Source organism: Fulmarus glacialis, unplaced genomic scaffold (genome assembly GCF_000690835.1).
Source record: "Fulmarus glacialis isolate BGI_N327 unplaced genomic scaffold, ASM69083v1 scaffold5835, whole genome shotgun sequence".
Taxonomy (NCBI): Eukaryota; Metazoa; Chordata; class Aves; order Procellariiformes; family Procellariidae; genus Fulmarus; species Fulmarus glacialis.
Window position 1 is genome coordinate 31,298 of NW_009214834.1, and position 17,409 is coordinate 48,706.

The 17,409-nt window shown below is 35.0% G+C and overlaps 1 protein-coding gene across 1 annotated transcript in view; it reads left to right on the forward strand.

The window, feature by feature from the left end:
• Nucleotides 1–17,409, forward strand: part of CCDC88A (coiled-coil domain containing 88A) — a 77,321-nt gene that overhangs the window by 30,706 nt on the left and 29,206 nt on the right. The window contains exons 8-16 of the mRNA XM_009578704.1: nt 14–183; nt 3,992–4,073; nt 4,931–5,089; nt 8,759–8,905; nt 9,624–9,768; nt 10,571–10,755; nt 12,614–12,751; nt 15,235–16,305; nt 16,874–17,001. Coding sequence (XP_009576999.1) covers nt 14–183; nt 3,992–4,073; nt 4,931–5,089; nt 8,759–8,905; nt 9,624–9,768; nt 10,571–10,755; nt 12,614–12,751; nt 15,235–16,305; nt 16,874–17,001 — 2,225 coding nt within the window. The remainder of the gene's footprint in view (nt 1–13; nt 184–3,991; nt 4,074–4,930; nt 5,090–8,758; nt 8,906–9,623; nt 9,769–10,570; nt 10,756–12,613; nt 12,752–15,234; nt 16,306–16,873; nt 17,002–17,409) is intronic.

Sequence of the window (17,409 nt, forward strand, 5' to 3'; positions counted from 1 at the left end):
TTAAATTTTTTAGACTATCATAGAACTCTCGGAAGAACGGGATTGTCTCCGTTTTCTACCTCATGCATCGGCAGCACAATCACCTTGTGGATCTCCTGGCATGAAACGCACTGAAAGCAGACAGCACCTGTCAGTAGAGCTAGCAGATGCCAAAGCAAAGATAAGAAGGCTTAGGCAAGAGCTGTGAGTACACGTAGATTGCGGAAGTGTGTTGAGAGTTGTAGGGTTTTAAAGTCCTGTCGGTTTTGCACAATAGTAGTACTCTACAGACAAATTCTTCATTCTTTCAAATGTTAAATTACATTTTTAAAATGCTTTCTTTAGTTATTGCACCCCAGGAAGCATATTTTTATCACGTAAGCATATTTGTGGACCAGTGTGACAAATACAACTTTTCATCTGTGTTTGTCTTAATTTGTATTATGAATTCTATTGATACTTTAACCATAAACATACTGAAATCAGTGAACTAGTGCTGTGGTAATTTTGTATCTTTTGTACTCTGAACTTTCTGAAAAACTAATTATGTTTGAGCAGTGTCTTGAGCATGTTACAGTACAGTAACGGGCTCTTTGCTCTGCATAAATAGTTTGTCTTTTAGAAATATTCACAGCTAATCGAAAGCAGTGTTGTCTTTTTCTTTTACATATTGTGTCCATATTGTTGTTTCAGAAACAAGTTTTTTGTGCTTCCTCTATTGTTCGTTATCATTAATGAATGTCTGACTATAGTTTTAATATATCTGTATTTATATACATTTCTAAGAGAATAGCTTTGCAGTCGAGGCAATTATGGGATGAAACACTCAAGCATAGTTGCGTGGGGCAGGCAGGTAGGGACTGGAAGTAAGAGCTGTGTCCAGACCATTCAAGGATTAGTGGATTAAAAACATCATTTTTAAAAGGAGATAGTGCTGTAGCGATTCCTTATCGGCAGCATGATTAAGTTACCTGTTTCTTGTTGGAAATATAGTGAGAAATAGTCATCTATGGTTCATTCATGGTTTATGAAACGTTTTAATTTGTTGCAGATAGGAAAAAAAATTATCATTAGAATAATTTCCTGTCCCCCCTCTCTTTGCTTCTTTCTGTGTAGAAAATTCCTTGTCTGCACAACACTTGTTTGCTCATGCCCTTCAATACTGTTCCACTTCTATCTGCCATGCTACTCTGCAGAGAAAAATGAAAAAAGAAAGAAAACTATGCAAACCAAACTCCACTAAATCTCTTGACCCACTGCAAACCTGGATGCAGTGAAACAGACTTTGAGTTTACTGGCAGTGGGGTGGTTATTTATGTCTAAGCAGTAATGTAATTTGTAAAATGAGTAAATTTTATAGCTTGGGTCAGTTACGATTTCTTAGAGTTTCCAACTTGTTACGTTCATCCAGTTAAGGGAGTGCTCTATTCTCCCCCGCCCAGTGCTGACCCCTTAGCTAAGGGGTGTATTCCCCTCCTTCACCTCATCCAAGTACTGTGAAAAATCCGTCCCATTGTAACAAAGATCTTTGTTTCTTTGTTTTTCATATTGTGGTGTTTATCCCTTCTATTTTATGAAGAAAACTGATTCAGTATCAGTGGGTACTTAGTCTATCTTCATAGTCTAGGAACAAATCTGAGCAGTAGTGAAGAGTTATTTAAAGAGAAGAACAATAATAGGCCAGTGGAGAATCTGTTTCTCCCTATAGCAATGCATAATGTGGTTTTAGCAGAGTGAAGTATGTGCAGTTTGAACTTAAAATACAAATGTTAAGTCTGAAGAGATTCAATATATATAGTACCTTGCCTATAGTTTAGAAACAACATAAAGATTTTTAATCCAGCTTATCTCGTGGAGGGAGGAGACCGGTAAAATCAAATTAAATTGAAGGTAGCATAAGTCACAATTATCAGCTCGCTGGTCTGCTCGTATCAGTCTGTTGATAAGATCATCTCTAGCTGGCTGGATTAACTATCTGGTTGATTTACTCAGAGGATCCCCTTCCCCCACTACATCTTGGTCTTCATGAAGAATAGAGGACAAAAAGATACGGCTCTTTTTTTCTGATGTCTGTATTATTATGTGTCTACTGAAATGAGCCCGCCCAGCATATTCTATAAACAGCTGCACCAAGAAAATTAGTGAAAAAATTGCTGTTATTAGTTTGATTGACAGTTAATAGATAGCCTAAACAGTGAACACTGGTATGTTCTGTATAATTTAGTACAATCCTCTCTAGTCTGTAGCTGAAGCATGCAATTAGGGCAACAGTGATGGCTCGGAACATTTCACATTTTGCACTCTACTTGAATTCGATTCGTAAATAAATTTCCTTCACGTGTAGGAGTATATTTAAAATACTAGACTTTGATAAATTAACTTCTGCCTGTAGCATTTGGTATTAAATGCTGCATGTATTTGATAAATTTAAAATTAGATTCATTCCAGAGTTGAAAATATTCAGCTTAAAATTTATTTGTAATCTGGTTTTGGCAATGAACCTTCATATCTGGTTTAGTATGCACGGCAGCTAATATAATTTCATACAAAAGGTCTGTAAAGATTATTTTTCTTTGCAGCACCATATACCAATAGCTGGATGCAAAACAGCGATTTGAGACTTGTAATACAGAAACTCCAGAACTGGAAATTGCACACCTAATTTTCTATATTAAGTCCTATGTGTTTCTGTGTAGAACAATAATACAGGAATATGAATGTTAATAGAAAAGTTACAGTGATCTAACATAATACAGAATACATTCGTATTTCTGTGTGGTTTCTGAACACCCATGTAGAGGGAAAGCTTTGATATCTGCTGTGGACAGTGGTGTTGCAGTGAGCTATAAATAGGTGAACCCTTGTATACTTGTAGGCTGTCAAAGACCTTTCTGAAACAGTGTATGGTTGTAAAAAGATCATTCATTGTGAGATTGGCTCATTTTTAAAAACAACTGTTCTAGTTTTGTTTAAAACAAATGTATTTTTTGTTAGTATGATTACTTTTAGATTGTATTATATGTTTCAGTCCATTAAATTCTCTTATTTCCCCCTTTTCTACTTCTGTTTTGTTTCATACTTGTATTCCAAAGTATTAAGTAGTATAGTAACATGTTTGAATATGCAAAATATGGGGGTATACAGTATTGGATATGGCAGGTTTTTTCAACAGTGAATACTATTTGTTCTGAGGTGCAGTTGAATTTTGAACATTAGGTATTCTGTGTCTTTGAGAGAATTAAATATTTCCCTTGTACTTACTCATTGTTTAACGAACTCATTTTTTGAGCATTGAGAAATAAACGTTACCTGGAAGTTAAGAACGAGTCCTGTAAGAATTGTAGTATACTATGTCAAATTGTTTTTATTACAAATTTCTGAATAGACTAAAACAGACACTGCGTTATTTCCATAAAATCAAAATTCATTATACATTTCATAAAATTATTAAGGTTATTAAGCGGTATCTTCTTTTAATGAGTAAATGCACCTGAAAACCTTAATTCTTCTCTGTAAGAGAAAGAAAAATTACAAAAGTGCTTTTAAAATTGGCTTTACCTAATCTGTGAGAGGATGCATCCTGGAAAATATTTGGACCTTTTGAATGTATATTTTGAAATTATTCTAAGATTACTTTTGGATGTGAATCTCCTGGTACACATTCATGTGTATTGTCTGGGTTTTTTTAGCAAAAAAATCCGTTATCCCTTATCACAAAAAATGCCTTTGTTACACCCTAATGTTTTCTGCCCTGCATAAGTAGGAAGTATTAGTGAACAACAATTTAAAGCACTATGAAAAATCTGACCAAATTTAAAAGATTAGATACAGACTAAAACCTAAAGAATATCTGAAGCATAATGGCATACCTAAGTTTTACACTTTGATGTCCATGAAATTGTGGATTAAATAAGGGAAGTCTCACGAATCTCAGTATTTTGTTCTCAAACGAGATGATAATTATCAAGTTTTGCAGTCATATTTAACTGTGTTTCATGTTTTCTCTTTTAAGTGAGGAAAAGACTGAGCAGTTGCTTGACTGTAAACAAGAACTTGAACAGATGGAAGCTGAACTAAAGAGACTTCAGCAAGAGGTATAGGTTTTGTAAAACTATTACTTAAAGTGGGCAAAAAAAAAATTGCTGCCATCAGAATGATAATTTTTTTTTTTATTAGGAAGTATGCTTTCATGCATTTTCTTATTTTGCACTCTGAATGTGATCTTGTATAATTTATTCCTTTATTTGGTCTAGTATGCTGGAAAAATATTCTGAGTTAGGTTAGTATTTCTTCTCTAATCTTTTTATTTCCACATTCAAGCAATTTACCACCAATATATCCTATGAGTGTACATGTACTGAATTTTTCTCAAAAACAATCCACTCAAATTTTGACTGGTTTTCTTTATATTTTGAGTCTATGTGATGATAATGAGGGAAAACACCTAATTCATTTATTACTACGGTATAAGTGTATAAAATCATTGGGGGTCATTTGAGAACATTATCTGTAAAAGAAATGTGCTGTTCTGAAGTTTACAAATGTGTACATACCTCTCCTTGAAAAAGTCCAATGCAGTTTTCCTGGAAATACATCGTCTGGACTGAGCCTGTAAAATACATAGTCAGTCTTTTGTGATAAACTACAGTTTTTAGGTAAAGTCGCTGTGTCTAATGCCATGCAATTTCATTTGAAGTTAGCAGTATTCCCTGTAGCTCTAAGCTAGCAAGACCAGTAGGAGCTTCTGTTTAGGATATATACTGTGTATTGAGAAACTCAAGGAGGAATTAATTAAAAATACATACTTTTTTTTTTCTTTACCTTTCTCAGAACTAGCTTATGATACCCCTCTACATTACTCCTGATTTAAATAATGAAGCAGCTATGTTATCCTTCAGCATGTACTGTCCAGTATTCTTGCCTTTAATTTCTGTATTTTCTTATTTTCTAGAATATGAATTTACTCTCAGATGCCCGTTCTGCCAGAGTGTATAGAGATGAATTAGATGCTCTTCGTGAGAAGGCAATTCGAGTTGACAAGCTTGAAAGTGAAGTCAGCCGGTATAAAGAGAGGCTGCATGATATTGAATTCTACAAAGCTAGAGTGGAGGTATATTAAGGAAAAAAAAATACTGAATAACCATCATTTTTTGTTTGCTGTGGCTTTTTCAAAGTTATTTTCATGATTTAAACAGTGGGACATGAAAACAGTGTTACACCTTCTTGCTCTGGGATATATGATAGTCAGTCTTTTGTGATAAACTACAGTTTTTAGGTAAAAGTCCCTGTGTCTAATGCCATGCAGTTTCATTTGAAGTCAGCAGTCTTCCCTGTAGCTCTAAGCTAGCAAGACCAGTAGGAGCTTCTGTTTAGGATATATACTGTGTATTGAGAAACTAAAGGAGGAATTAATTAAAAATACGCTATAAATGTAAAATTTCTTTCTCCTCTTGTGGGTCTCCTAAGAGACAGCATTTTTCTAAGTAAAGCGTTGAGGAAATAGTGGCTATACACATAAATGAGTATAGGATGACGGCATTCCATGGATAAAATACACTAAAAAGAGATGCACTGACAGCAGGCAAGGGAGACTTACAGTTCTGTCATGAATTAGAAATTTAGGAAGCAAATCATCAACATGTAGGATTTTATTAGGCCATCATTCTGTTTGTAAATGGCAAATTTCTTGGGCAAATGCCAAGGTGGCAGAATTTGTGAAAGAAAGAATTACTTGTGGGAGTCAAAACTAGTGAAATTTTAAAGAAATTTTCAAGGTGGTCATTAAAAAAAAGACTCCTAGAAAAGCAGGGAGGACTCGAAATGAATACTTGTTGGAAAAAATATTATGTTGCCTAGATGTAGTTGTACTGGTATGAAGCCCTTTCTTTAGGGTGAAAATAACCAAAAAGCAAAACCAAGATATTAGGCTAAACTATGACACAGAATATTTTTACATAACTTCTTCATTTAATGTGGCCTCTTGGATTCACAGGCCTGGATGGCATCTGGGGAACTCACTCAGTCCTTCTGCTTTAAGCAAGGTATTTTTATATACCCATACCACCCCAAATGAATGCTTGGCATTAATCAGTGCTTTAAGACCTGGGTGACGAAGTGTCCACAGCCTTTCGTAGCAGCCTTTTTCTTCTCTGAAGGCTGTGACATGTCATGTGTCCTCTTTTGTAGGTCTTTGTGCTCTGCAGCCCCACAGCATTCTGCCTTACAAGGTGCTTTTTCTGTTTTCTGGGTTCTGTCTTAATTCTTATCTTTCTTAAAATTGAGTCCCTAAAACTGGATCTCATACTCTAATTATGGCTTTACCAGTTCTGAATACAGTGGAAAGATGACTTTTCTCTACACCACCTAATATAGTAACTCCTAAGCAACATCTCAACATTGTGATCTCTGTGTAACCTCCAGGTTTTCTTCCCACTGGACTGCTGCCTAGACATGGTACAATATCCCCAATAATCTAGTTATCGCATCTGAAAAATGGCATAATACTCATGACCAATGATATAGCATCCTCTGGAAAGAGTCATCTTTCTTTGAATGTTTAAAAGTTAAAACCTTTTAATGAATGTATACTTCGTATGTCACAGCATAAAGTAGCTACTACTGAAAAAAGCTACTGTTGATGAGGGGGGAAAAACTGCAAGGCAAAACCCAAATCTTTTTAATGTTCGATTGTAGATCCTTCATCCAAAACTTCTAATAATAGCTTTAGTCAGAAATAAAGCATATCAACTGACATGGGAATTATTAGCTTTTTAATGGAAAATGAGATGGATGGTTTTTCCAAGTGAACTGCAGTGTAAAAAATTTAACAATAGACTGTAGTGAGAGATAAGGTGCATGGTGCAGATTAAAACATTGTTAAAAGGGCTTTAGACATTTCTGAAATTTAAAAAAAGTCATGGTTCCCAAGACTTTTGTTTTTTAAGATGACTTGTTCTTGCTTGTGGAAATTAATTTTATCGTCTTACTGTGTAATGTGAAATAATCTCATGAAATTTGGAGAAAATTTCTCAAGATACCCTAAATACAGACCTTAACAGCTGTTGTTGAAACATCCATTCTTGAGGAGACTCCAAAGACACCTTCGCGTGCCACTTAAAAACAAAGGCTGGTAACTACTTTCCAACATTGGATCTTTTCTCAGTGTTTGACATACCTTAAACAAGATACTGCTGTTCAACTTGAGCTCAGTGATAGAGGTCCAGCGCTGTGATTTATGTTCTCAAATGTCCTCAAAGTTGTTGGCTGTTACCTATATATGATGTAACACGTTAGCATACATGGGTCTGTTGGAAAATCGGGTACTGTGAGTGGTGAGTATTATCATCAGCCTGCCTGCGTATGAGAAAACCTTGGTATATGAGCTATTTGAAAATCATCGTACATGAATGACTTTATAAACTGTGTATCTCTACTACTGTTGTAAGAGGGACTGAAAGCATATGATTAAAAAAATTGGTAAAGGAAAAGAGATTAGTGTACAGGGTTTGAAAACAGTGGAAATTTCATTTTCATAGAATGTTTAAACTAGTAAAAAACCTAAAATTTGTTTACATGTTTCATAGCTTGTAAACTATCTGATTTTTCAAGCATGCTTGAATAGAGACAGATGTTAATTAGTTGGGTTTGCTTCATAATAATAATAATAATTGTAAGTTAACTTAATATTTGTGTAGGGAGGAGTATGAGGGATAAATATTTATATGTTATATTCACTGATCTTTTTTCAGATTTTGCAGCTGACTGCATGCTGAAGTTCGAAAAGTTTTGTCTTTGTATCATGAGTAAAACTGCCAATTATATGTTTTTACATATTATTTTAATCAGATGCCATTACAAAAAAAAATCCTCTATGTACATAAATTAAAGCTGTTTAGGACCTTTGAATATGGCTGGTTGTATTTTAGGAATGTGGTTGCATTTTCAGCATCATGTCCTGACTTTGGGCTTAAGTAAGTTTGCCCAATGGCCTGTAAACCTAATTATGGACTATAGAAAATTATTCTCTTAAGTTTTGTTCTCCATTTCCTGCAACCCAGATTAGGGAGTTCAATCTGATAATGAGATAAATTATGGACTGAAAGGAGCATCTACATCTGTCTCCAGTCTTTGACAGTGGCCAATAGTACATGCTTAGAGGAGAGTAAGAGAACAGGGCAAGCACTTGGTGATGCTTTCCTGTTGTGCTCTCCCAGCCTCCAGCAGTCTCTGCTCAGGAAAATCGTACTCAAAGGTGGTACTTTCGAGCTTTCTGGCCTTCTCTTGCATGAATTAGATAACTTCTCAACACATGTAAGCCTTTTCATCTACATAGTCATTGTAGCAATAAGCTCCACAATTCAGTTACATGGTGTGTGAAGTACTTCTTTTTGTTTGTTTTGAGCCTGACACTGATTTTTATTTGATGTCAGCCTTTTGCTTAGCTGTAGTCCATATACATGCAATACATCTTTCCAGATCACATCTCAAATCACAGAGATATTTATGGTTTGATTGTAATTATGAACACCTTATTTAGTCTTAATGGCTTAGGGACTATTTAATTTCTCTTTAAGTTATGTAAAATTTTCTTTTCATAAAAAATTCATAAGTTATGTGAAATTGTTGTAAATTTGTTTTTTATAGAAGGTCTGTTACAACTTCCAAATGAATGTTTCGGCATTAGAGCAACGTTTCTAAAACTAATTAAGATGTGTATCAAAGTTTGTATGAGTAAGGAAATACTTTTGTTGTGAGTTTTTTTGTTGCTTAATTCTTGCAGGAGTTAAAGGAAGACAATCAAGTGTTGCTAGAAACAAAGACAATGTTGGAAGATCAATTAGAGGGGACCCGAGCCCGTTCTGATAAATTACATGAGTTAGAAAAAGAGAATCTACAATTAAAAGCTAAATTACATGATATGGAGATGGTAAGTGTAAATGGAGGATGACAAAGACAGCTGATATGCGTTGAATTTAATTTCCATTTTTAATAAAAGAACCTCCAGTCAAAATAGTGGGGGCGAGGACGAATGTATGTCTTGATTTGCTAACACTTTTCAGATATGGTTTCCTATGGTAGCTTTGGTTCTGCCTAGGGAAGGAAAAATTGCAAAGCCAGTACTCTTCCTAAAGACAGTACAGTGTTTAATTGGATAGCTAAAATACGATGATAAGAAATACAGACTCTCATTAGTAAGAATGACAGGATTAATTTTTTTTATGTGAAGATAGTCTGTTGTCACTTAAATACTTAGATAAAAGAGGTTGTTCATATTTCAAATTCTGGCAGTATAGTGACATATTTATCGGAAGGTTATTCCCAAAATAATTCCTGTTTTTAACCAGTTCTTCTCCAAAAAGTAAATATTCTAAAATATAAAGTAATAATTTGCCTTTGAAAAAGAGTAAGTAGTCATTGCCGTAGGTTGTGATGAGAAAGAGGTTCTTCTCTGCGTATTTTTCTTTAGTGGTTGTTACACTTCTTTTCTACGTTCTCCATACTTTTGTCTGTTCCTCCTTGTCTCACTGTGTATTAGCAAATCAGAAAGTGCACTTTGCATTTCTCTGTGGCGTATTAGATACTAAAATATTTTGTGCATGTTGAGACAGACTTTTTTTAACGTTACATGTGGAATAATTTTTAAGGAGCGTGATATGGACAGAAAGAAGATTGAGGAACTCATGGAGGAAAATATGACTCTAGAAATGGCTCAGAAACAAAGTATGGATGAATCATTGCATCTTGGCTGGGAACTTGAACAGATAAATAGGACTACTGAACTTTCTGAAGGTAAACATAGTAATACTTGCAAACTGATAAAACAGAGAAATTGAAAGCTCAGAGGCTGGACAGCATTAGGAAATTACAGGTCCTTATTTCTAAATACAAAGTCTTTTGTCCTCTGGAGAGATGTGACAGTTTGGGGGTTATTTTTTTGGTTTTCTTTTGTTGTGGTTTGGTTTTGGTGTTTTTGGTGGGGTTTTTTTTTTTTGTTGTTCTTTTGGTTCGGGTTTTTTAGCTCATTCCCACGTATCCTTGGAGATACGGCCTACATGAAAAGTCTCTGTTCTTGTGATTCTTGTTCAGTTCAACAGAAGTGTAAAACACATAAATACCTTGGAGTTACACTGTGTTACTGTTCAAACTTCTATACTCTGTAGCACAGATCATGAGTCTTCTTGCTTTACTGTTCTCAAAGCTAAGAAAGATTTGTTAAGGCTTCTCAGAGTAATTGTTTGCAGAAATAGCTGTGGCAAAAATTTTGGTTCTTCCAATATAGTGTGCTTGGTCATACACTGGATCCCATACAAAGGATTTGTGGAAATTTAGAGGTATACCTTCAGTTGCAAGAAACAAATCTCTGCTGTGATGAGGAACTGTAGGATGAGTAGAACATTTCTTTTTATGCATCTGCAGTGTTATCTGTTGGATAAGGAGGATGGGTCATTAATCCTAACTAGCTCTGTTCACCAAGAAGACATTGGAGAACCGTCAAAGGCTTCTAAATCCCCTAAGTCTGAAAATGCAAAGTCCAAGAACTCCAGGTAATAAGTAACCTTTCGGTTTTTTAATCGTGTTTTTTCTCTTACAGTGCCACAGAAATCACTTGGTCATGAAGTAAATGAACTGACATCAAGCAGGTTACTGAAGTTGGAAATGGAAAACCAAAGTTTGCTGAAGACAGTGGAAGAACTACAAAGTGCAGTGGGTTCTGTAGAAGGCAGTAGTTCAAGGATTCTGAAAATGGAAAAAGAAAACCAAAGACTTAGCAAAAAGGTAATCATCAGTGTATGTTTGAATTGTGTATGAGTTGCCTAATGTTGCTTGCCATTTTCTTTCTAAAGGGTAATTTTATGAATTGCTGTTATTTTGGGTAAAGTATTACTAGGGTCTAAATGGTGTTACGATGTTTGTAAGTTTATGGTAAAAAGAAAACCACCTCAGAGAGGTTTTTCTCTTTTTTGGTTATGCTTTTTTATTGATGTAAGAATGTGACCATTTTATTCAGAAAGATCTTATAACAGTGAGGGAAAAAATATTAATATATTGGGGACATGATAAGTAATAAAAGTGTTTTATGATACTTGAGAACATTATTGTAATTTTTGTAATTATTAAGCAGGGGACAGTATGTGTACATAGATGAAGACTGATTGATAAGTCTAAGCAGAAAACTTGGTCATGTGTCCTCATTCATAACTGAGAAAGCAGCCTATGTGCTGCTTTGAGTTTCTGTACAGTACCAGAAAGACAGCTAGGAGGGTACAAAAGAAAGGGATAGGTATAAGAAGCAAGCAATAGTAGGTCCTTGTGATTGTCTGATACTGTTCTTACCACTTTGGATGTCTGGCGACATGTCTTTTTTCTCACTTGCCCCTAAAAACAATGTTCTGAACAGTGATCACTTCAGCAAAAAGCGTGAAGTTGAACAAAATGTCTGTTATGAATCCTGTATACACAGTCTACTTCTATCTGGACACGCTCTCTCCTAAAACAAACCACTAACATAGTCTTACAAATGCGAGATACAGTGACCACAGGAACTCCACTCCCAGTGCCCAGTTGGCAGTTGGGCAGTCGATGGGTAAATTTGGTTCCCAGACGGAGGCTGACTGCATCCCTGCTGGGGTGATTGAGCCAGTTAACTTCTCCTTTGCAAAAACCAATGAAAGTGCCAGTATCCCTGTAAAACATACATTGGTCTGCTAAGCAAGGGACCAGGAAAGCCTGAATTTGAGAGGAAGAGGGAGAGGGAAGCAAAAGACTGGTCAAATATTAGTGTTCTCATCCTAAGAGAAAGATGTAATTCAGGTACTCTCCTAATTGATGCCATGCTTTTTGCTTATTTCTGATCAACGGATTAGTTCACAGAGGAACAAATTCCATTCTACTACCTTTTTGTGATTTTATTTCTCAGTATTATTTAGCAGCAATTTAATGTATAATTCAGATAATTCGTTTCTAAAAGTATTCCCCCTGCCTGGGGTCCGAGTTATGTCTGGACTCATCTAGGATTGAGGAATGTGGACAGTGGAGTTGACATAAAATACAAACCTTCCAGCAGATGATTGTTTAAAAATAAAATGTGTATGTTGCTTCTAAGTAACTAACTATAACTTAGATGTGACAGAAAAATCGCACTTGGTTATTTTCACTCGTAAATAGTTTTGCTGTCTGGCATTAAGAGAGTAGGAGCCATTTGACACAAACCTGTATATTTGATTCCCAAGGGATCATCATAATTATCTCTTGAACTAGTTAAGTAAGATCAAACAATATTTGACCCTTGTAAGCTAAAAGGAACTTGGAAGAGCAGTATAAATCTCACTAAAATGGAATTTTAAAAGAAAAAAAGGTGCTTGGGAAAACATCCAGAGCCTAGTAAAATCTAACCAATTTTTTTATGCAAAAGTACTTTATGGATATAATCTTCTGAGCCAGGGAGAAAATTCTGGCAGAAGTGAATTTATTCCTAGAAGAGATGAATTGTTTCAGATAAAGAATAGAAAATTCCATTTTATTCTTTCCTTTAACCTTCTTTATTCATTTCTGTAAGAGTACCTTCAACCCAGCTAAGAGTAATACTATTGTAATTTTTAAGTACATTTTTAAAAATTTGTTTCTTTTTCCCTAGCTTGAAGAGCTAGAGAATGAAATTAGCCAAGAGAAACAAAGTCTTCAGAACAGTCAAAATTTGAGTAAAGATTTGATGAAAGAAAAAGCACAGCTTGAAAAGACACTTGAAGCACTTCGAGAAAATTCAGAGCGACAAGTGAGTAGCAGAATCAAAAGTCTTAATGCTGCATTGTACTGTACAGTTCTCCTTTTGTACTTTTTTACAGGCATAAAGGAATTGTAAATGTAAGCAGATTTGCCAAAAGGACATATCTGCTGCAAAGTAGCTTGTCTAAGACCTGCAGTCAGTGAGAGGCATGACTCATTTTTAGCTGGGGCTTTACTGTTAGTTTTAGAACTTCTTAGTGTTTTGTAATGCTTCCGTGGCTTTCATAGGCTGTGCGTTTGCTGTAGTTGCTTAGGGGGTGTAACTCAGCCAAAACAGAAAATTGGGAACTTTGGAGGTAAGCCAGACACCTCTCAATGGAGGAAAACATGTTCCAGACAGCTGGTCAGTGTTTGAAGTAATGTCGGAGTATTAATGAGAATTACAGCAGCCTGTCCCTTGAAGGGACCCGAGAGAGACCAGTGTAGCAGAGCTGGTCTGCTGCTCCGCTGCTGACTCTCTTCCTCCTCACAAGCTCCTGCTCACAGTCTTGTTTATCAGGGGTAGGAACCATCATATCCAGCTTCATAATATTCCCCTATACTAGAATGTTTTCTAGCTGTGACTTTGAGGTGGATAGCAGAATTTATTTTTGGTTAATAGAAACTGGCATCTGGGTCTTTGTAAAAGATTTGAGCTGTCTTTGGGAGGGTGCTGAATGTCACTGACATATCTGTATCTGATGGGTGCTGACACCTTCTGAAGGACTTTGCAGAGCAATTCGGAGGACCTGTGGAAGGCAGCCACTAGGAAACAAGAGTTATGGAAGCTTCTGGAAATGCCATATTTAGTAATCAAGTCCTTCAGAATTAGAACGGTAGTTATCTTTCATAAATTCCACTGATACTTCTTGATGAGATTGACATTTTTTAGTTCAATTTAAAAGTACAGTATTTTGGAATACAGAATATTGTATTTCAAAAATCCTGAAAATTTTTAAAGAAGGAAAAAAAAAAAATCTTGGCATTGAAGCTTTACTTTCATTTAAAGAGAACAGTGGGGCTAATTTTAAAGAAAATATGCCAGCTTGTCTTGTTTAGAAGTGTTCATTGTTACAATAATGGATTTATACATTGTATTAGAAGTGTACTCTAGGGGAAAAAGGACTAAAACTTTCTGGAGTAAGTCGTAAGTCCCAATTCAACCATCAGGGATATGTATATTGTTTTAAATGTGTTGGAGTAGGACTGACGTTTCAGTGGGACTATTTCTGCTTAAAAATAATATACTTAGGAGGTGCGATGAGTTAGCAGCATCTTTCGTGTCTTTTACAAATCCTGTGCTGAAACTTATTGGAGTCATTTGATTTCATTAAAATTATGGAGGCATTGATCATGATTTTTTTGTTAAGTTTGGTTTATAGAAGCAGAGCTCATGGGAAAGTAGTTATGCGTGTTCAATAACATACCAGGTTATGTAAAGAAGTGTTACAAAGTTGTGTTTTTAGACACCTGTTAATTAGTTTCTCATTAATCGTTTCAGAACAGTTTGTCATTGCTGGGAACGGAGCTGTAGAGCCTGTAATTAATAGTTACATTCAGACTTAAATACGAAGGAACACTCTATAATTTTCTCAGACTGTTTTTCATTGCAACTAGCACTTTTGCTTTTCTCCAAAACAGTTTATTGTTGAAACATTCCTTATGCTATGTTATTAGTGTATTCTTAAATATTGATCTAAACAGTTTTCTGGATTTTGCTGTCTGTTGTTACATACCCAAATAATTTGATTTGGAGTAACTCAAAAAGTCAAATACTAAAAATTAAGATGTAAATGCTGCCTTTATCCTTGAAGTAGATGTGGGAATATGTTACCTAAGAAAATAATTCAGTTCTAGTATGATTTACTTTCTCTGGAAGCTGTTTTGGAGCAGCATGTCCAAGGGTTCTTTTTAACTCAAAAATTAATGTAACTTTGATGTGTTTCTTCCCAAAACGTTGCTGACTGTGATCAGGATGCCCTCATATCCCACAGATCACCTCTATTTTTTCCGAGTGAAATAAAGACACTTTTGCGGCTCCCACACCTCCCTCCATCTCCAGTTTGGTTTAGAACTTGACTGCAGTTTTGTTCTTTGCGGACACACATCTCTGGAAATTACAAAGTTTAAGAAAAATAATCTAAATCTGGGTGAACACTAATGAAAACGAAATGAAGCTAAGAAATACATACAGCTTTGATTTGGTTTGTGCTTCATTAGTTTTATTTTTATGTTATCTACTAATATCCAAGAGGAAGATATTTGAAGATTCACTTTGACTTACTTTGTTGTCAAACTTCCACCTGCGTACATACATAGTGTTTGTAATGCTGCAAATAAATACCAGTAGAATAAGAAATTTTTAAAAAAACTTAAAATAATAGAGAAATACGATATAATCATATTATCTTAGTAGCTTTTAGTTTATATATGGAAGTAATTATTTGTTAGCGTGTCGCTCACCAGAGTTTACAATTTTTCCCCCCAAATCAGATTAAGCTATTAGAACAAGAAACTGAACATTTGAATCAAACCGTAGCTTCTCTGAGACAACGGTCACAAATCAGTGCTGAAGCGAGAATGAAAGAAATTGAAAAAGAAAATAAAATCCTTCATGAATCTATTAAAGAGACCAGCAGTAAGTTAAATAAGATTGAATTTGAAAAAAAGCAAGTCAGGAAAGAACTGGAGCACTATAAAGAGAAAGGGGAGAGAGCAGAAGAACTCGAGAATGAGCTGCATCATCTGGAGAAGGAGAACGAATTATTACAGAAAAAAATTACTAACCTAAAAATTACTTGTGAGAAGATCGAGGCCTTAGAACAAGAAAACTCAGACCTGGAAATGGAAAACAGAAAACTCAAAAAAACTTTGGATAGCCTAAAAAATCTCACTTTTCAATTAGAATCCTTAGAAAAGGAGAATTCACAACTTGATGAAGAAAATTTGGAATTAAGAAGAACAATTGAATCCTTGAAGTGTACAAGCATTAAAGTGGCGCAATTACAGTTAGAAAATAAGGAACTGGAGAGTGAAAAGGAGCAACTTAAAAAAAGCCTTGAACTCATGAAAGCCTCGTTTAAGAAGACTGAACGCTTGGAAGTCAGCTACCAAGGCCTAGACACAGAAAACCAAAGACTACAGAAAGCCCTTGAAAACAGCAATAAGAAGATTCAGCAATTAGAAAGTGAATTACAAGATTTAGAGTCTGAAAATCAGACTCTGCAAAAGAACTTAGAAGAGTTAAAAATCTCTAGTAAGCGCCTAGAGCAATTGGAAAAGGAGAATAAGTTGTTAGAACAAGAGACTTCTCAGCTGGAAAAAGATAAGAAACAGCTAGAAAAAGAAAATAAAAGACTTCGACAACAAGCGGAAATTAAAGATAGTACTTTAGAAGAAAACAATGTAAAAATTAGTAATCTGGAAAAGGAAAATAAATCCCTGTTTAAAGAAATAGTTGTATATAAAGAGTCATGTGTACGCCTGAAAGAACTAGAAAAAGAAAATAAAGAACTCGTGAAAAGAGCTACCATTGATAAGAAAACCCTTGTCACTTTACGAGAGGTAAACGGAAATTAGTTACCATTCCCATCATAATCGGTTTGTAATGTAGAGAAATTATATCTGTATTTTTGAAAAAAGTTTGTATTTTGTATTTTTTATGCTTTAATCTGTATACTTTTAGCATCTTTAATGGTTATAGTAGGAAAAAAAGATAATCAATCTATATAATCATAATAATCAAATGGAATAATATAACCATATTACACTTAATTCTGTAAGGTTGCTTACAAACTGTCATGGAGCCTTTGTTAAATGAACGTTGTTCAGATTCTTCATGTTAGTATTTGTTCTGGCTGAAACATTTCCCCTTCACCGTAATATTCAAGACCAAATTTGAAAGGGAAGTTCTACAGAAAGGAAGGGAGTAAACAACTACAGTGAAGTCATGTTATAGTTAACAGTGTAATGTCCGATATAGCTGAAAGCTAACAATTGGAAGGAAAGGAGACTTAACATTGGGTTATTCAAGTCATGTAGTGATAAAAGACTCTTGCCTTGGCACTTTTAGAATTAAGAGTACATTATTTTATTTATATGGTAATACTGACTCTAATTTTTTCTGTGTAAGGACTTGGTGAATGAAAAATTGAAGACTCAACAAATGAACAATGATCTAGAAAAACTTGCCCACGAACTTGAAAAAATAGGCTTAAACAAGGAGCGGCTCTTGCATGATGAACAGAGCAGTGATGACAGGTGAGAATGTCAAGGCCTACCTGGAAAAGTGTAGAAATGAGGATCTTTTATTCATAAAGATGAAATGGTTTTACAGACTGTTTTTGTGCATACTCTTAGATTTCAAGGCACATTAATAGACCCAAAATGGAACTTGCTATTCCTTGAAATTAATAAGGTAGTTGATGTGCTTTTACATTCAGCTGTCTGTGAAAGTGAGTTACCGCTTTCTGTTACTAAGAAATTTCTTGAAGTATGTCAGTAGATACAGGTAATGTATAATTAAAATGTTCTACGTTCTAGTTAGCAGCAGGAACAGTAGCAGTAAAAGACAATAGACCCAAAGTGGGGTGTTTTTCCCTTTTTGACTGCTTGACTGATAGAAATGTTTTTTTATGCTTTTGTCACATAACGGTTACCTTAAAGCTG